Source organism: Ornithorhynchus anatinus, chromosome 5 (genome assembly GCF_004115215.2).
Source record: "Ornithorhynchus anatinus isolate Pmale09 chromosome 5, mOrnAna1.pri.v4, whole genome shotgun sequence".
NCBI lineage: Eukaryota > Metazoa > Chordata > Mammalia > Monotremata > Ornithorhynchidae > Ornithorhynchus > Ornithorhynchus anatinus.
This window is the reverse complement of record NC_041732.1, coordinates 66,146,778-66,167,692: the sequence shown is the minus strand read 5'-3', so window position 1 is coordinate 66,167,692 and position 20,915 is coordinate 66,146,778. Positions and strand designations below refer to the sequence as shown.

General features: G+C 49.8%; 1 protein-coding gene across 2 annotated transcripts in view; it reads left to right on the top strand.

The window, feature by feature from the left end:
- Positions 1 to 4,296: 4,296 nt before the first annotated feature.
- TNFRSF8 (TNF receptor superfamily member 8) overlaps positions 4,297 to 20,915 on the top strand; it is a 75,905-nt gene continuing 59,286 nt past the window's right edge. For both annotated transcript variants that reach the window (XM_029064647.2, XM_029064646.2), the window contains exon 1: positions 4,297 to 4,400. In XM_029064647.2, coding sequence (XP_028920480.1) covers positions 4,338 to 4,400 — 63 coding nt within the window. In that variant the 5' untranslated portion in view covers positions 4,297 to 4,337. The remainder of the gene's footprint in view (positions 4,401 to 20,915) is intronic.

The following is a 20,915-nucleotide window of genomic DNA, read 5'->3' as shown; positions in this document are numbered from 1 at the left end:
TTGGGCTGCAAGATGCAGGGGAGGGAAGAGTAGACCCAGGGGAGATCTAGTTAGAGGCCTTCCCTGTTCTTGCTGAAGGAGCCCTCACACTACAGAGAGTACCTTCTTCGGCCAGAGGGTCTTCAATCCGGTCTGAAGGCGCACTGATCAAACCTGCCCAATTTTTTGATAACACTTGGGGTACGTCCCGGGGATCCTCCTGTCCACTTCCCCATCTTCCCCGGGGGCTGATTGCCGAGGTGTTTTAGGATGGTTTTAATGATTTTGTACCCTGACATTCTGCTGAGGAACGATGACCAGAAAACCTGATTTGCTGGGATTCAGGTTCCTTAGCACTCCATTGAGTTCAGCCCTCCCCAAATTGAGTGTTTTCGATGTCCTGAAGGAGTAATGATTGGGTGAAATCATGGTTGTGGGGAGGAGGGGATGGGGCCAGAGGATACAACCGAAAATTAGATGGAAAGGAGAGATGGAGGAGCCACTCTGACCAGAAAGGAGTTGGTAATTATTTGTGTAAGGGAGAGGGGAGACTGCTGGGGGCAAAGAGAGGGTGAAAATATTGTGATGATCAAGAAACCCTGGGTGGAGAAGGAGGTAGAGAGGGGAGCCGGGCATATGCAGCTTAAATGTAGCTCAGCCCAATGCCCAAGGAATCGTGGGAACAACAGCTTTGGGAATTATAGGTTGAGGGGTCAGGTCAAGGGGACTACTAAGGTGTTCTAATGTGAGTCCAACTTTTCATTCTTTGGGTGTGTTTCTGTCCAAGCCGCCTGCCCACTCGAAGCGTTGGTTCTTCCAGACCTGAAGAGTACCTTACGGTATCCTCTTTGGGATTAGCGAGGGGCAAACGAGCACAGACTAGAGTCCGCTGTATTTGCTTTTGACCAGTCAGCATCCTGCTGTTCTCCGAAGGAATGGTTGACAGTTTGGGGAGAGAGAGCTGTGAAATTTCAAGGCTGGGGAAACCAGGAGCGGCAGCAGAGGAGCTGCCACAGGGAGCTTGGGGGAGGAGGTCAGTGGCATCGGGCTTTGTCCATGTTCAGCTTTCTTTGTCCCTCCTGCTTCTCCTTGTCTAGATCCCTCCATTTGGCAGCTCTCTCCCCGTTGTCTCCAGCTACCACGGGCACTAACTACCTTCCGGCCCCCCTGACTGAAACTTCCTCTCTGACTGCTTCTTATTTTACCCAACAATCCCACCCAACACCCCAACCCCACCCCCAGTGCTTGCTGGAGTCATGCTATTTTCTAATTAGAGAATACAACTGTGGGAAATAACCCTGAGGAGTCATTTTGTCAATAATAACAAGAAACGTTGTGGGCAGGGACCGTATTTACCAACTCTGTTGTATTGTGCTCTCCCACAGTAAGTGCTTAATATATACCATTGATGGCGATGATGCCGATGATGCTGATGATGATAATAATAATGGCATTTTAAGTGTTTACCGTGTTCCAAGCACTGGGGTAGGTAGAATCAGTTCAGAGACAGGACCTGTCCCGCATGGAGGTCATAGTCTAAAGAGGACGGAGACTAGGAATCTAATCTCCATTTTACAGATGAGAAAAATCGAGGCACAGAGAAGATTTGCCTAAAAGCGCTGCCGAATGCAAATGACGGAGCCGAGATTAGAACCTGGGTCTCCTTCTGACTCCCAGGACTGTGCTCTTTCCATTAGAACACGAGGCCTGTCTGCATTCTCCCACCAAGTGACTAAATCCACCGGTCAGGATAGATGGGTGTCCATTTTCTCGATTAAAGCTGGGAAAACTGGGAGAGAGGAGAAAGGGTTTTGGGCAGCGTGGCGCAGTGGAAAGAGCACGGGCTTTGGAGTCAGGGCTCATGAGTTCGAATCCCAGCTCTGCCACTTAGCTGTGTGACTGTGGGCAAGTCACTTAACTTCTCTGTGCCTCAGTTCCCTCATCTGTAAAATGGGGATTAAGACTGTGAGCCCCGCGTGGGACAACCTGATTCCCCTGTGTTTACCCCAGCGCTTAGAACAGTGCTCTGCACATAGTAAGCGCTTAACAAATACCAACATTATTATTATTATTATTATAGCCACGTGTTACACTCTGGGCGGAAAGACTCAGCCCTCTCCTCCTCCTCACTCGGGACGGATGTAAGATTGTCCCGGGGCCATGGGGGTGAGGGGAAGGGGGTGCACGCCTTCCTTCCTGTGGTGCCACCTTCCTGTGGTGGCTCAGTGGAGAGAGCACGGGCTTGGGAGTCAGAGGTCATGGGTTCTAATCCCAGCTCTGCCACTTGTCAGCTGTGTCTTTGGGCAAGGCACTCAACTTCTCTGGGCCTCAGTTACCTGTTCTGTAAAATGGGGATTAAGACTGTGATCTCCACGTGGGACAACCTGATCACCTTGTATCCTCCCCAGCACTTAAATGTTTTGCACATAGTAAGTGTTTAACAAATCCCATCATTATTCCAGCACTTAGAACAGTGCCCAACTTTCGGAACAGTGCTTGGCACATAGTAAGCGCTTAACAAATGCCATTATGATTATTATATACCCAGCTTCCTCAGCCGGGCCCAACCATCTAAGAGGTTTTGCAACCACCTCGCCCCAAGAGGCGGGAAGCGGGTGGTTCGGGGGGAGAGGTACCATTTGACCTGATTGATTGCTTAGAACAGTGCTCGGCACATACTAAGCGCTCGACGAACGCCATCATCATTATCATTATCAATCGATCGAGAGGGTGTCGGGACCCTCGGATTCAGTCTCCCATCCCACCTCCGCCCATCTCGGCCTCCAAGCGGCCAGGCGAAGGGGCCGGTTCCTTCTTGCAGCGTGGCTCAGTGGAAAGAGCCCGGGCTTGGGAGTCAGAGGTCTTGGGTTCTAATTCCGCCTCCGCCACTTGTCAGCTGTGTGATCTTGGGCAAGTCGCTTCACTTCTCTGTGCCTCGGTGACCTCATCTGTAAAATGGAGTTGAAGACTGATGACCCTGTATCTCCCCCAGCGCTTTGAACAGTGCTCGGCACCCAGTGAGCGCTTAACGAATCCCACCACTATTATAATTGTAGCCCGTGGCCTCTCCCTGACCCGGGCCCCTCCGCTGCCGGCTTGGGGCCGGTCCTCTGTCTTAATCAGAGCGAAAGAGGCTCCATCCCTCCCCTCCCGCCACCAAGCCGGTCTTGGACTGAGTCACCTCTTCACGTGTGCGGCCCGCACCTTTGATTTTCTGAGCACCCTTGGGGCGCGTTCCTGGAAACCCTCCTTTCGGTGAAATGTCCGATCTGGGCTGGGAGCGCCGAGGTTAGCCCGGGGGAGGGGCGGTTCTCGGCGGGAGAGGCCGGGGTCGGGGCCGGGGCCGGGGCAGGGCCCGGGGCCGGGGGAAGGGGAGGGCGCTTCTGCTCTGACTGGCAGGGGACGAGCGCAGAGAAGCAGACCGACGGCTCTGCCACCCGGGCAGCGCGCCTGGCGCCGGGCGCATGGCTTCTCCCTCCTAGTGGAGAAGCCTCGAGGGAACCGGACCTGGGCCAGGGTGAAGCCCAAGGGAACCGGACCTGGGCCAGGGCGATGCCCTGAGGGAACCGGTCCTGGGCCAGGGCGAAGCCCACAGGGAACCGGACCCGTGCCAGGGCGAAGCCTCGAGGGAACCGGTCCTGTGCCAGGGTGAAGCCCAAGGGAACCGAGCCGGGTCAGGGTAAAGTCCGAGGGAACCGGACCGGGCCAGGGTGAAGCCCAAGAGAACCGGACCGGGCCAGGGTGAAGCCCAAGGGAACCGGACTTGTGCCAGGGTGAAGCCTCGAGGGAACCGGACCTGTGCCAGGGCGAAGTCCAGAGGGAACCGGACCTGGGCCAGGGTGAAATCCCAAGGGAACCGGATCTGGGCCAGGGTGAAATCCGAAGGGAACCGGACCTGGGCCAGGGCGAAGCCCAGAGGGAGCAGGACCGGGCCAGGGTGAAACCCCGAGGGAACCGGACCTGGGCCAGGGCGAAGCCCCGAGAGAACCGGACTTGGGCCAGAGCGAAGGCCCGAGGGAGCCGGTCCTGTGCCACGGCGAAACCCCGACTCAACCGGGCGAGGGCGAAGCCCGGCGGACGAGGAGCGGCTGCAGGACGCATTGGCCCCACCGCATCCATCGGCCGCAGCGGGGACCCCGGGGCCTCTCCGGTGGCCGTCAGCGGGAGGGCCGCGGGGCTGCCGCCCACTCTGCCCATCCAGGCCGTGCCCCTGCCCGTCCACGCCGCGCCCTGCCCATCCCCGCTGCACCCCTGTCCATCCCGGCCGCGCCCCTGCCCATCCACGCTGCGCCCCTGCCCATCCACGCTGCGCCCCTGCCCATCGAGGCCGCACCCCTGCCCATCCACGCTGCGCCCCGATGGCTGCCCACTGGCTCTCCCTGGGGCTGCTGATCCTGGGTGCGGTGGTCGCTGTCCCGCAGGTAAGGTTCCCGGACCGGCCTCGGAGCTGGGGCGAGGGAAAGAGCCCCCCCCCCGGGGCGGCGGGGGAGACGGGGAAGCCGGGGAGCCGTGGACCCCAGGGTCCGGGAGACCTGCAGGAGGCCTGAGCCGTGGGAACCGGGCATCGGAGAGCCGCAGATGGGGTCGGAGGAGGAGCGCTGCCTTGGGATACCTCGGTCAATCCAACCCTGGTATATATCTAGCGCTTACTGCGTGCAGAACACTGTGCTAAACACCTGGGAGAGTACATAGAGGATGGGGTTCCCGGCTTGAGAGTCAGAATTTCATTCCGTCATTCGTTCATTCATTCAATGCTATTTATTGAGCGCTTACTGTGTGCAGAGCACTGTACTAAGCTCTTGGAAAGTACAAGGTGGCAACAGATAGAGACAATCATGGGTTTTAAACCCGGCTCTGCCATTTGTCTGCTGTGTGACCTTGGGCAAGTCACTTCACTTCTCTTGGCCTCAGTTACCTCATTTGTAAAATGGGGATTAAGACTGTGAGCCCCACGTGGGACATGGACTGTGTCCAACATGATGATCTTGGGTCTACCCCAGTGCTTAGTACAGTGCCTGACACATAGTAAGCACTTAACACGTACCATAATTATTATTATTATTACAATAGATAGAACAGTTGTTCTACATGCTCCTTGATCACGATGAGTTTACAGTCTAGAGGGGAATAAAAATAATAATGGTATTTGTTAAATGCTTACTATGTGTCAAGCACTGTTCCAAGTGCTGGGGTAGATTCAAGGTAATCAGGGTGTCCCACGTGGGGCTCACAGTCTTAATTCCCATTTTACAATGAGGTAACTGAGGCACAGAGGAGTGAAGTAGCTTGCCCAAGGCCACCCAGCAGACAAGTGGCGGAGCCTGGATTAGAACCCACGTCCTCTGACTCCCCAGCCCGTGCTCTTTCCACTAAACCATGCTGCTGGGGTAGATAGATGTTAATATAAATAAATAGATAAATCATGGTTATTCAGTCTTTGGATCTCTTTCCCTGCAGAGTGCAGGCTAGAGAGTCACCTCAGCTCTGCCACTTGTCTGCTACGTGACCTTGGGCAAGTCACTTCACTTCTCTGTGCCTCAGTTACCTCATCTGTAAAATGAGGATTGGGACTGCGAGCCCCACGAGGGACAAGGGACTGTAACCACCCCGATTTGCTTGTATCCACCCCAGCGTTTAATACAGTGCCTGGCACATAGTAAGCGCTTAATAAATACCATTATTATTATAATGAATCAATGGGCAGTCTAAACTGTACAGAGCCCCCAGGATTGGAGGCAAGAGGGAGGGATGATTTGGAAGCCAGTCCTGGAGGAGCATCGCCTCTTTCCCATACCTGCACTGAGGGGAGGGCGGACAAAGGAACCGGGAAAGGGCCCACTGGAAGTGTGGGTGAGTTGGGGGGTGGAGCATGGCCCAGGGCACGTGGGGGCCCATGTGGGAACACAGGCTGAGTGGGAGCACTTGCGTGGGCGCGCATGAAAGTAAGAAAGGAGATTCTGGCATAAGTGGCCGACAGGGTGGTGGCGTGGGTCTGGACACGCTTCTATGTATGGAGAGCCCTAAGGCTTGGAAATGAAGGGTTGGCTCTTAGAGGGGTTGATTTTGGTGGTGGCCAATGGCATCTATTAAGTTTCCACTGAGTGCAATGCATAGTACTAAGACCTTGGTTTTGTGTGGATGCCCGTGATTACAGTTGCTACTGCTGGGTGTTTCCCAGAGTTGCTTTCTTCGTGGTCATCGAAAGCCTCAGGGCGCCGTTTGAAGGAGCTAGTCAATCAGGCAATCTTATTTATTGAGCACTTACTGTGTGCAGAGCTCTGTACTATATGTTTTGAAGAGTTCGACAGACCAATATAACAGCCTCGACCTGGAGGTTCCCTCTCCACCTACCCCATCCCTATCCTCCCTCTTAATTGGATCTGAGATCCCCAGTGACCAGGTCGGCCCAAGCTGGCATTTCTGAGTGACCTCATCCGGGGGCTTGTTCAAGCAGAGAGATGGAACAGAGGGCAGGAGGCTGGGGGTGGGGCGACTAATAAGCAGGGAAGGGGCAGGTTTGTGCCAACCTGCTGGCTGATATTACCAGCTGCTGTGAGTCTAGAGTTGGTGAGGGCACTGTGCCAGATCCCCTGGCTCCCCAAGCCGTTGTTTTCACCCCGACCGAGTTTGGGACTGGACTCTCAGCTTTGCCCATCCCATGCCTCTGACAAAACTGGAACACTAGCTTCTTCGCAAGGCTGAGAAGGACTAAGCTTCCAAGTGGACTGAAAAGGGCCCAAATCTGGTCTTTCTGATCCTTTAGCTCTTCAAAGTCTGCTTTCCATTCCCCAGGCCCATCCTGCTTGCTACTCCCCTCATCGCCCTGCTCCCTCTCAGCCGTATTTAAAATTTAAAGTGAGACCTATGATGCCCAGGACCTGCCCCATCTTAATGATCCCCTTGGCCACCACGCTGCAGCATACAAGGTGTCTATCGGATTAGGGAATGGGTATGATGGTCTCCGATCTCCCATTGTTTCTGCTTAAAGCCAAGGTCGGGGTGCTTTGTGGCAGCACAGTCATGGAGGCTGCGTGGCGGTGGAGGGGACTGGGGTGGAACGACTGGCAGTGATCCGAAAAACTGAGGTATAGTGGGACAAGAAAGGGGATAAGTAGGAGGGAAAGAGCTGATTGAGTGTCTTAAAGCTAATGTTTGGAACTTCTGCTTACTGGAGAAGGGAATGGGAACTACTGAATCAATCAGTCAAAGGTATTAAGCATTTATTATATGCAGAGCATGGCACTAAACGCTCGGAAGAATACACAGAATTAGCAGTCACGTTTCCTGGTTTTGAGGAGGGTGGGATTCCTTGGCATCTCTTACTGAGCACTATACTAGGCTCTCCCCTCACTCAGTACTCATAATTTGCTAATGGTTTATAAGACCTACCTGAGCCGAGGCAGGGAGAAGTAGTATTAAATGGATATTAACACTGTGTGCTTTAGAAACCCAAAGCATGATAAAATTACACTTATGGCAACCGGATGGGAGTGCAATGGACCACAGCGAACAGGTAGAACAGGTAGAAATGTATAATTCTCCTATCCTCATTTATAAACATTAAAATCAATTTGAATCATCATCATCATCATCATTAATGGTATTTATTGAGTGTTTGCTATGTGCAGAGCAGTGTACTAAGTGCTTGGGACTACAAAGCAATAGAGTTAGCAGGCTACATTCGTTGCCCACAGCAAGCTCACAGTCTAGTGGGGAAGACAGAAATTAATATAAAAATAATTTATATGTAATTTGAAGATACTGTGGGGTCAAGGCTGGGGCGATTATATCTGCTGCAGAGCCTTGAGGTACACTCAGGGAAGCCCAGGGGGATTGTAAGCTCTTTGCGGAGCAAGGATCACCTTTCTCTACCTCTACTGTATTCAACCAAGTGCTTAGTATAATGTTCTGCCCATAGTTCACCCTCAATCAATCGATTGAATGCTTACTTTGCTCAGAGCACTGTACTAAGTTCTTAGGAGAGTATACTATTATAAATATAATAGACCCCTTCCCTGCCCAAAACAAGCTTACAGGCTAGAAAGGAAGATGGTCATCAATATAAATAAATAAATTACAAATATGTACAAAAGTGCCACGGGGTTGGAGGGGGAATGAATAAAAGGAGCCAGTCAGGGTGACACAGAAGGGAGTGGGGGAATAGGAAAGGTGGATAAGCCTTTCAGTAAGGCCTTGAAAGGTGGGGAGAGTAATTGTCTGTTGGATATGAAGAGGGAGGGTGTTCTAGACCAGAGGCAGGACGTGGGTGAGAGGTCACTGGTGAGACAGACGAGATCGAGGTGTAGTGAATAGGTTGGCATTAGAGGAGGGAAATGTTCAGGCTGGGTTGTCCTAGGAGCGCAGCGAGGTGAGTAGGAGGGGGCAAGGTGACTGAGTGCTTTAAAGCTGATGGTAAGTAGTTTTTGTTTGGTGCGGCGGTGGATGGGCAACCTCTGGAGTTTTTGAGCAATGGGGAAACATGGCCTGAACGTTTTTTCAGGAAAATGATCTGGGCAGCAAGGAGGCTGCTACAGTAATCAAGGCAGGATAGCTTAAGTGCTTGGATTAAGGTGGTAGCAGTTTGGATGGAGAGGAAAATGTGGATTTAAGGGGTAATCAATCAATAGTAATTATTGATTGTTTACCCCTTAAACACTTTGATACTCCATCCCTAGCCCCGAAGCACTTCTGTAGATATTCTTATACTCTACCGCTTTCCCTATCTGTAATTTATCTTCATGACCTGTCTCCCTCACTAACAGTGAGATAGTATTTGTAAACTACTTAAAGGCAAGGGTCATGTCTACCAACTCTATTGCATTGTACCATCCCAATAATAATAATAATATCCACACACAGCAAAGCATTCAATAAATACCACTGATCGACTGAAGAGACCATCTAGGTTGTAAGCTCATGTGGGCAGGGAATGGGTCTACTAACTGTGTTGTATTGTATTTTCTCAAGGGTTTAGTACAGTGTTCTGCACACAGTAAGCCCTCAATATATACTTTTGATTGACTGATTAATTCCTGTTTTGAATGCTTTCTAACTGGGTTCCAATTGCTGGATCTCACGAAGGATTATTCACTTTCAGTTTCTCAACAGGTTTTCCTTTTAAGATATTTTTCAGAGGTTAGTCCTACTAAAAGTCTGAGGCAAGTTTGGGTGAATGGACCCAATAAATAATTTGCCTCTGCTCCTGTATCTGTAGCCCTTTAGTCAACCCAAACCCGAAGTGGATTTGTCACCTGAAGATGGATTGTAATTTCAATCTCTAATTTTAAATGCTCTCTTAATCCTGGGGACATGGTAGGGGATGGAGATGCAGATTGCTTGTTGGATTAGTTTACTCAGTTCTAGAGCAGTCAGTGCTGGGAGAAGCCATGTGTTTACTGTAACCCATTGTCCTGGTGGACTTCCTACTCATCTCTAGCAAACAGGCGTCTTGGTTTTGTTGTGATTCAACCTCCCAGTTTTTTCTTAAAAAATGATAAAAAGCCACAGAGGGTTAAACCACAGAGTCATTCGTTGAATTTGGTAAGGCTTGGATTTGCACCCTCCATTCAATCCACGCTTAACCTCACAGCATTTATGTACATACATATCTGTAATGCATTTATCTGTATTAGTGTCTGCCACCCCCTCTAGACTCTGAGTTCTTTGTGGGTAGGGAACATTTCTACTAACGTTTATGTTGTACTTTTCCAAGCACCTAGTACAGTGCTCTGCACACAGTAAGTGCTCAATAAATACCACTGATTGAGTGGTCTCTAGCCCTGCAGTCCCTTGCTTTTGTTATGGTTATTGGGCTAGACCAGGTCCAATTGGGCCATAAATTGTGGAGAGAATAAACATTCCTCCTGCCATCTGTTCTCCCTCCCTAACTGCTCTCCTCCCTCTAAAAATAATGGAATGTTCAGCACCTACTTTTAGCTAGACACTGGTCCAGACACCAGATAATCAGATTGGACACAATCCCTGCCCTCCTTGGGGTTCTCCTTTCTAGGAGAGGCTGAATTTCCTTGCTGGTTGCCTAGAGTCTCATTCTTGTTTTTCTCCCTATCCAGAAGGAAATGACTGCATTTTCCTTTTAAAGAGATAATAATAATACCCCTTCCTTGGATTCATAGCTCATCCTTCTTCTGAAGTACCAACGGCATAGTACCCTTCACCTTCTTTCACAAAACCTTTTTGAGATCAGGAGATTCACAGGGAAAGAGGCTCAGAGAGGATGTAACTTCCCCCGGAGTAGCATAGCAGTGGGTCTGGGTCAACCCTTTTCCTCAAGTTTTTGGCTTGTTCCTTTTGCTCTTCCCTTTCCATGAAGCTCAAACTTTGTATTCACCATAGATGAGACAGCGGTCAAGTGGCAATTTGCAGAGTTGTCCAAACCCTGAACTTTTGGCTGATTTGCTTGATAGACGAACTGAGACCCAGGCGGAGTAGACCTGGTGAGGTGTTGGGGCATCCCAATTAGGCATCATCTCTGTTTCCTTGGTATCCAGGTGAGGAACTAGGAAAGGTGACTGGTATTTTCCCAGTGATGAGAAAAGGCACATGTGCTGGGAAAACTGAGTCACGGCAAGGATGTAAATAAAAATGGGGGAGTAGGGAGAAAGATTAAAACCGAACGACCTATTCCAACTGCAACTTGAAATAGGCACGGCCATAAGGAAGCTGTCTGGAAGCTGGCATTTTGGTTGAAATAGAGGAAAATCCATGTTTTAATCACTTCCTGAGAAAGCCATCCAATGGGGAAGATTTACAAGAAAGACTTTGAGCTGAAGGGAGAGCATTTCATGGCTGTGTTAGAACTAAAAAGTACCTGGGTCCTCGGTCCCCTAGCTAGATGTCTCCTCCAGCTCAAAAGAAGTCCAAAGTAGCTGGTTAAATCTTATCTAAGATGCTAGGATCTTCCAAGTCACGGCTTTTGGGCTGATTAATGATGGAGGAGGAGGGAATCAATCAGTGGCATTTTTTGAGCGCTTACCGTGTGCAGAGCACTGTACTAAGCACTTGGGATGATGATAGTATTTGTTAAGCATTTACTATGTATTAAGCAATGTACTAGGTGCATGGGTAGATACAAGTTAATCAGGTTGGACAGAATCCAACATGGACTCACAGTCACCAGGAGAGTGTACAGTGGATAGACAAGATTTCTGCTCTTGAGGGATTTACTGCTCTCCATTCTTGCTGAACCAGAGGGTCTGGCTGAGGGTAACACCTTAGTTTGCAAAGGGAAGCCCAGGTAGTCCACAGATGAGCAGAGAGAGGGGGTCAGGAGTGCTGAACCCAAAAGGTCTGGATTACAAGTTATGAGAAGCAGCATGACCTAGTGGATAGAGCATGGGCCTGAGCGGCAGAAGGGCCTGGGTTCTTATCTTGGCTCTGCCACTTGTCTGCTCTGTGACCTTGAGCAAGTCGCTTCACTTCTCTGGGACTCGGTTTCCTCATCTGTAAAATGGGGATCAAGAAGACTGTGAGCCCTCGGTGGGGCATGCACCGTGTCTAGCCTGAATAGCTTGTTTATAGTCCAGGTCTTAGAACAGTGCTTGACACACAGTAAGCGCTCAGCAAATACCATTAAAAAAAAGATGCCATGGGGGGGTACCCTGTGCACCTGCCCCCGAGAAGCATTCCTCCCCTTGTTTCATCCCAAACTCTACTTTGACTTATTCCAGGGTCGGTTCCCTAGCCCCGCAGGGAGAGGCGGGGATCTTTTTTGCAGGGAAGAGTAGGGTGCTAGCAGGCTCCCAGAGGTCTAAGATTTCCCTTGAAAAGTTTACTTCCTTACGTGTACCCCAAATCCCCCAACTGTCCTCAGGTAACTGATCAAGCAGAGGAGGGCAAGAGGCCCTGGAGATCCCCGAGTCATTTAGTCCATCCTGCAGCCTCCCAACCTGACTCTCCCAGTTAGCTTGCACCTGAAGACTGAAGGAATCCAACCAATCCAGGCCTCATTTATTTGACAAATTGAATTTTTCTGGGAATTAGAACTAGGAAAGTGTACATCTAGGACCAAACTGGAGGAGGGCTTAGATGTGCACAGAAGAGGGTGGAAATGCCCATGGATTCCCTCCAGGTCTGGAATTGGGCACGGTGTGCCCAAGCCATCAGGCCAGGGGGCACTCCCTGTCAGCAGTTTTCTTCTGGGAGGACTCCCGCATAATTGGAGTCAAGTCTTTCTCACCAGCTCTGCTGACAAATAGCGGGGACTGACTTCATCAAAAAGCAAGTTCCCATTTTGGATAGCCAAAGCCAAGGGCCCCCGAAACTCCACTTTTCAGAATGACATCATCCCTTCCTGTAATGATGAGCTGGGGTAAATAGAAGGGCTCTGTGGTTGGGTGGACTGAATTCAGGAGGCCCACACACTAATTCTATGACTTGTTTACAAGGCTGGCCTCTTGGTTGCACGATTCTGTTGGTAAGCAGGGGAAGACCAAACTTTCAACCAACTGAGGCCTAGTGGATAGAGCATGAGCCTGGAAGTCAGAGAGACCTGGGCCCTACTCCCTACTCCTCCATGTGTCTGCTCTGTGACCTTGGACAAATCATTTCACTTCTCTGTGCCTCAGTTACCTCATCTGTAACATGGGGATTAAGACTTTAACATGGGGATTAAGACCGTGAGCTGCATGTGGGACACGGATTGTGTCCATCCGGATTAACTTGTATCTACTCCAGCACCTAGTACAGTGCCTGGCACATAGTAAGCACTTAATGAATGCCATTAAAAAAAGCTGTTGGTACAGGGTGAGGGAGCCTGGAATTGAATCATTGACTGTGCTGCTCCCCTACAATGGTTGTGAGCCCACCGAGGGATGGAGACTGTGTCTAATTTCTACCTGAGTCTTCTCTTCCAGCACTTAGTATAGTGGTCTGCATACAGGAAACACTTAATAAATGCGATTGCTTCTATTACTACTTCAAAGGGAAGCAGAGATTTGGCTTTTAGGGATTCAGTTGATCCACGTCAACAGCCAATCTGGTTTATTCAGACCCACACATCCACTTCAGGGCCTGAAGGATTCTGATTCAGCACTCTGGATCTGGTAAAGTGGGTGCTTTTCAAATTTCTCCTTTGTTCTGCTGAGACCCAGACTCGGGTTGTTTACTCAGGCTGTGCCTACATGGATGAACGATCTGGTTCATTCAAGCCTCCAAAATACCCAGCCTCAATTAGCTGGTGAGATCAGTTTCAAATTATCTGCATGACTGATGGCATAGGGGATGTGGGGAGTCTGCATTATACAGATCACTTGTTAGTATGGACACGGCCTCAGCTCTGAGGAGCAGTTTTGACTTTCCCTCTGGCCTTGCCTTGATTTCCCATGACAAAGAAGTTCCTGGGACCCAAGCTTTGACTTGCATTAGGGCGTTACATATATGATCAATCAATCAATAATAAATCAGTGGTATTACTGAGCGCTCACTCTGTAAGAGCACTATACTAAGAGCTGGGGAGAGTATGATACAGTGGAGTTGGTAGACATGTTCCCTGTCCACAAGGAGCTTACAGTCTAGAGGGGGAGACAGACATTAATATAAATAAATAATTGATGATATATGATTTATGGACCTGTCCATGATGATAGTGATGATGATGGAGTCGCCTTTCAAAAAGAGCAGGCGAGCCTTGGCCCTCAGGCTTCTGGATGGAGAATCTGGGTGAAGGAATGGAGGGCTGGTGGCTTTTGCGGTGCCACGCACTCTCGTTTCTGCACTCGGGTTCCTGCCGGGGTACAGAATGCAACAAGAGAGTAGGTGGGCGAGGTTGCTGCATAAGGCGCAGTGCACCAGGGGGTTTTACTGCAGGATTCATTTGTGGTATTCGATGCTGTTCCTTGAAAAACCAAGGAGAATGACTGAGCAGAGGAATAATAATAAAGATAGCTATTCGCCAAGCACTATATTAAACACTGGAGTAAGTACGAGATAATCAGGTAGATCACAGTCTCTGTCTCACCCTGAGTGCACAATCAATACCTGTTCTCCCCCTCCTCCTCCTCCTCCTCACCATCATCATGGTCATCATCAGTGATATTTATTGAGCGCTTACTGTGTATTAAATGGTTGGGCTGTGAGCTCCCTCTAGACTGTGAGCTCATTGTGGGCAGGGACTGTTTCTGTTGTATTGTACTCACCCAAGTGCTTACTGCAGTGCTTTGCACACATGAAGTCCTCAATAAATATATTGAATGAATGAATGAATGAAAGGACAATACAATAGAGTTGGTAGTTATGTTCCCTGCCCAAGAATTTACAGTCTAGATTGAGCCCCATGTGGGACAGGGACCCTGCCCCACCTGCCTAATTTATACCTATCTCAGTGTTTAGAACAATGCTTGACACATAGTAAGCACTTAACAAATATCACTATTATTATTATGGGGGAGGGAAAACAGGTATTTAATCCCCACTTTACAGATGAGGAAACTGAAGCCTGGAGAAGTGACTTGCCCAAAGTTACACAACAGACAAGCGAAGGTCCTCCGACTTCCAGGCCTGTGACCTTTCCATTAGGCCGGGCTGATTGGATCCTGTTAGAGCAATGACATACCCCTTGCACTTTCTTAGTGCGGAACATTGAACTAAGTGCTTCAGCTGAACAGCCTGAGTTCTGCTGGGTGGCGGTGTCTCTGGCCTTATCCTTGCACTGTTCTGCCTGTTTCACCTTTGTCTTTGCTTCTTTGAACAGTGGCAGCATTGGGAAGGTTTGGGATCTGGTTCCAGTATTTCCCAGACAGCTCCAAGCATCAGCACCTTCGTCCTAACAACAACCCCCTTGGCGGCAAAGGAATTCAGACGGCTCTGGTTTCTTTTCTGGGAAGCAACACGGATTAGTGCTATTAATATGCTATATGCTATATGCTATAGTCTAGTCTAGTATAGCATGATCTAGTGCTATATAATTATAATAATAATGGTATTTATTAAGCATTTATTGATGCCTGTCCACTTGCTTTGTTTTGTTTTGTTGTCCGTCTCCCCTCTTCTAAACTGTGAGCCGGTTGGGTGGGGATTGTCTCTATCTGTTGCCGAATTGTACTTTCCAAGTGGTTAGTACAGTGCTCTGCACCCAGTAAGTGCTCAATTAATACGATTGAATGAATGAGTGAATGAATGAATAGTGGCAAGAGCATGGACTTGGGTGTCAGAGGACGTGGGTTCTAATCCCGGCTCCCCCACTTGTCTGCTACGTGAGCTTGGGCAAGTCCCTTCACTTGTCTGTGCCTCAGTTACCTCATCTGTCAAATGGAGATGAAGACCGTGAGCCCCATGTAGGACAAGGACTGTGTCCAACCTGATTAATTTATATCTCCCTCAGCACTTAGAACAATGCTTGGCACATTAGTAAGCACTTAAATACCATAATTATTATTTTTTCTTTTATAATGTGCTTGTCGGTGGGCTCCTAAACTAACCTGAGTGTGTTTCAGTGTCACCAACTTTCAGATGAACCAACTTCCCCTGAAGTTTGGACGAAGCGAGGTTTCCCGTGTAGACCCATTTGGTGGATGTGGAGCCTGAAGCAACCAAGGGAGAAGTCGGGGAAATGCCGGGATTGCACCAAGTCTGGGATAGAGCCAGGACTAGTTGCCAAGTTGGCGCTTTTCCAAGCACCTCTCTTTCTGCTGTTTGGTGTCCGTGTGCCAACTGAGGGCTGTTTACTTCTGGCCCCCAGGATGTTAGCACCTTCCAGGGTGAGGCCCACCTGCTGATTTCAGTCACGTGGCCTGTTCCCCTGCCCACTGGGCAGGCAGGTGCCTGGCTCATGTGGCCCCCACATTTCCCTACGTCCTGACAAGCTGCAAAACCACAAGCTCGAGATTAAAAAACCCAATATCGTACCCCAAGGCCCTCGGGCTCCAAGCCTGAGCAGTGGTTGCTGTCTATTTGGCCCGAAACCCCCGGGGACTTAAAATCCGTATGGTGCCACGAGATGACATCTCCAAACTGCCTGCCGGTGGGCCCCTTGGCACTGGGAAAGTCCGAGGGTTTGATGCCATCTCCCCAATACAGCGAGCCTGCTGCCAAGGCATGGGCGTGCCCGATTTAGCTTTCATAGAACAGCTCCTCCCAGTGTTCTGACCGCCCCCTCGGGGAGAATCAAGGGGATTTTGTTGCCTTAAAATGGGGGAGGTGGGGAAATCCAACCTCAGAGCCGACTTGGGTGGAGGAGAGAATAATAATAATAATAATAATGATGATGGTATTTGTTAAGCGCTTACTATGTGCTATGTGCCAAGCACTGTTCTAAGTGCAGGGGGTTAGCCCAGTTAATCAGGTTGTCCCACGTGGGGCTCACAGTCTTGATCCCCATTTTCCAGACGAGGTAACTGAGGCCCAGAGAAGTGAAGCAACTTGCCCAAAGTCCCACAGCTGACAAGTGGCGGAGCCGGGATTAGAACCCACAACCTCTGACTCCCAACTCCCACGCTGTTTCTAATGATTGTTTTTGGTAATGTGAGGTGGGGGATGGGGTGGACGTCTGGTTGTCTCTCTTGGCCTCCTAAATTTGGGGAACTGAAGGGTGGTGAAGAGAGATGAGAGGCAGTATGGTCTTGTGGAAAGAGCTTGGGGCACCGACTCCTTTCCCTCGTGGCAATGGGAGTCAGCGGACGTAACTTCTAGTACTGGGCCTAGAACAAACCACTGACCTGTGTCTCATTCATTCATTCAATAGTATTTATTGAGCGCTTACTATGTGCAGAGCACTGTACTAAGCGCTTGGAATGTACAAATTGGTAACAGAGAGAGACAGTCCCTGCCCATTGATGGGCTTACAGTCTAATCGGGGCAGACAGACAGACAAGAACAATAGCAATAAATAGAATCAAGGGGACGAACATCTCATTAAAACAATAGCAAATAAATAGAATCAAGGTGATGTACATCTCATTAACAAAATAAATAGGGTAACCTTCCCCATCTGTAAAATGGGCCAAAAATCTCTTCCCCCGCCAAAACACATTGGGAGGTTAAAGGAACAACAAAGCAAGGTGTTGGGTATGACAGTATCAAGGAAATTGAAAGGGTTTTTTTATGGTACTTGTTAAGCTCTTACTATGTGCCAAGCACCGCACTAATCACAGGAGTACATTCAAGATCATCAGGATTGACACGTGGGGCTCACAGTCTAAGTAGGAGGGAGTGGGATTTAATTTCCATTTTACAGATGAGGTAATGGAGGTGCAGAAAATTTAAGTGACTAATTATTGTTATTAATGCCCCTGGGAAAGTTATGAGGCAACTTCCTAAGGCCAAGTGTAAGCTGTTTGAGGGCAAAGCTCATGTCTGTTAACTTAGAATCCTGCTTTGCCCCCTGAAAAATCAATAAATATGTGCTGGCTGCTGTTGCTGAAGAAACCACCTAGGGCCTGCACTTGGGTGTGAGCAGAGAGGAAGGAGGAAGGAGATCAGGTTTGGGGCTCTAGGGGTTTTTGTTATCTCCAGAATAGTTTGTCAGCTGGAGTAAAATCCTGTGGTGGAAGCAGCATGGCCAGAGAAGCAGTGTGGCCCAGTGGAGAGAGCACGAGCCTGGAAGTTAGGAGGACCTGGGTTCTAATCCCAGATCTGCCACTCACCTGCTGTGTGGCCTTGGGCAAGTCACTTAAATTCTCTGTGCCTCATTCACCTCATCTGTAAAATGGGGATTAAGACTCTGTGGGACAGGGACTGTGTCCAATCTGATTAGCTTGTATTTACCCTAGGGCTTACTAGAGTGCCCAACACATCGCAGTGAGCCAGGAGCCAGGGGCTTTTGTCAGTTCTTGGCCATGCTCCCTTCTCCCCCAACTTCCTGCCCTTTTCTGTCAAACAGAAATCACACTGCTCATATCATGAGAGTTGGGGGGAGTTGTCAGAGGCCCCCAGCCCCATCACTGGGCCCTGCGGTTGTCAGAAGCAAGGCTGGGTCCCATTTGAGATCATGGATGAAGGAGCTCTGCTTCTTCCCAGCCAAGAGGGGTGAGAGAAGGAGGGGTAGAGATCATTCTCACCATTTACAGAAGGGGAAATTGAAGCCCGGGCAGGGTAAATCACCCTGCGAACCAGGAACGGAGGCTGAGCTCAAACCCAGGCCTCATGGCTTCCCCTGCCACCGCTTCTCATACTTGGTCATACTGCACTGGAGTCTTTTGACTTCACACAACTTCCCACCTTCTGCCCTCATTTTGACCTTCCCAATCTTGGTCTGTGATCTCATTGGTTCCAATAATAATAATAATTGTGGTATTTGTTAAAGTCTTACTATGTGTTGGGCACTTTACTAAGACTGGGGTGGATACAGGCAAATTGGGTTGGAAAGGGTCCCTGTCTCACTTGGGGCTCACAATCTTATTCATCATTTTACAGATGAGGGAACTGAAGCAAAGAGAAGTGAAGTGACTGGCCCGTGATCACGCAGGAGATAAATGGTGGAGCTGGGATTAGAACCCAGGTCCTTTTGACTCTTGGGCCCATGCTCTATCACTAGGCCATGCTGCTCTTCTGAACTGGTCACTTGTTCCCAGGGCTCTGGGATTCGTCTAGGTCACTTACTGACCCATTCTGCAGACCCTTTGGATGCCACCCGCTTCCCTGTCCCCGGGGCCTCACGAGAAGCCCCAGGTGGACATAAACTGGCTATGTCCGGTTCCGCAGCTCTGCCCTAGAGCGATTGGGCGGGAACACCGCAAGGTTTCACTGCTGCAAGGGGCTGCAGCTGGGGCCACAGCGGAGGTGGTTAGGGGCCCCGGACGCCCGCCCTTTGGGGCGGCTGATTCAGAAAGGCCCTGGAGCCTTCTGACCACCGGTCACAGGCGGTTGGGTGAGAGAGGGCGTGGAGAACCGACGGGCTCCAGGAAAGCCTTCGTCATGGCCCCCCGGGCTGGGGGCAGGGGAGGTGACTGGCTGCTAAGTCAGCACAAACCACAGCGGCCTCTTCGACCGCGCTCTTCCAAACCGAGTTCGGGCCCCACTCCGCCCCAGCGTGTCGGAGGAGGGCTAGGTGGAAGCGGGGCCCCCACGAGACTTGGTGAGAAGGGGAAGGAAGGCCCGAGGGTGGGAGGGGCGCCAGGGAGAAATGAGGTTGGTGGCTTTTTGGGCTTTCTTTTTGGGCCCAACATGGGGTTCATTCAAGTGGCCCTGGTAGCCAGTCCTGTAATCTGCCGGTAAGAAGTAGGCTGCCCCCTGGCGGAGAACCAACAGCTTGTAGCCCAGCCCTTTTGGGTGCTCCGGCTACTGGGTTCACTCCTGCGTGTGCCAGGGTGAGTGTGTGCAGGGGTGCACCCAGAAAGTGCTGCATCCCAGACTGCTCTGCACATAGTAAGTGCTCAATAAATAGTTCTGAATGAATGAAAACTCGGAGCCAATTGCTGAGGGCAGACCTGCCCCGGCGCACTACTATCAGGAAGGGAGCAGCACTCTTAGAAGAATAGGATCTTCACTGTGGACAGGGAATGTGTCTGTTGTTACATTGTATTCATTCAGTTGTATTTATTGAACGCTTACTGTGTGCAGCGCGCGGTACTAAGCGCTTGGAAAGTACAATACAGCAATAGAGACAATCCCTGCCCACAATGGGCTTACAGTCTAGAGTCTACAGTCTATATTGTACTCTCCCAAGCGCTTAGTACAGTGCTCTGCGTAGAGTAAGTGTGCAATAAATACAATTGACTGACTTCTTATGGAAATGGAGTCAAGGAGGCAAAAGAGAAGCAGAGTGACCTAGTAGATAAAACACGGTCCTGGGAGTCAGAAGGACCTGCGTTCTAATCCCAGCTCCCCCACTTGTCTTCTGTGTGAGTTTGAACAAGTCATTTAACTTGTCTGTGCCTCAGTTCTTCCATCTGTAAAATGAGGATTAAGACTCTGAGCCCCAAGTGGGATATGGACACTGGCCAACTTGATTAGCTTGCCCCAGTGCTTAGATCAGGGTTTGGCACATAGTAAGCGCTTAACAAATACCACCGTTTTTTTTTTTTTAAAAAAAGGGTAAACAGCATCAGGTGCTGCAAATATCAACTACAACGGTACAACAAGGGGCAACCAACTTTACTGTCAGTGGTATCTCTGAATATGAAAGACAACTCCATTCGCATAAAGTCAGTTGTTTATGTACATGTGTGTCAGTACATGCATGTTAGTTGTTTATGTACATATCTGTAATTTATTTATATTAATGTCTGTCTCCCCCTCTAGACCGTAAGCTCACTGTGGGCAGGGAATGTGCCTATGTTGCTGTATTGTACTCTCCCATGTGCTTAGTACAGTGCTCTGCACACAGTAAGTGCTCAGTAAATCCAATTGACTGACTATGTAGTTGCTCCTGACTGTTGAAGTGTGTTCGTAGCCTGGCAGGCCCTTAAGCTGATGGTCATATAGAGGGCAACTGTCTCCAGGTCTGGATCTGGCTGACCCTGAAGGACCCCACCTTAGCCTGGAGGTAATAATAATGTTGGTATTTGTTAAGCGCTTACTATGTGCAGAGCACTGTTCTAAGCGCTGGGGTAAACAGAGGGGAATCAGGTTGTCCCACATGGGGCTCACAATCTTAATCCCCATTTTACAGATGAGGGAACTGAGGCACAGAGAAGTTAAGTGACTTGCCCACAGTCACACAGCTGACAAGTGGCAGAGCTGGGATTCGAACTCATGAGCCCTGACTCCAAAGCCCGTGCTCTTTCCACTGCGCCACGCTGCTTCTATACCAGGGAAGCCACAGGCCTCGACAATGGCTCAGGCCTAGGCTTCCCCTTTCCTCATTGAGGGGTTACCGGGTTTCTCAGGAGTTCCAGGGTTGGGAGAGGAAGGGAATTTATGCTCAAAAATGACTCTTCCAATTGGTTTGACTAAACTGCCTGAGATGAGGCTAGAGCTAATTGTGGCGTGGGAACATAAGATAAAGGGAAGTTCCTGGACCTCTGTCACCACCCTGTCCAGGA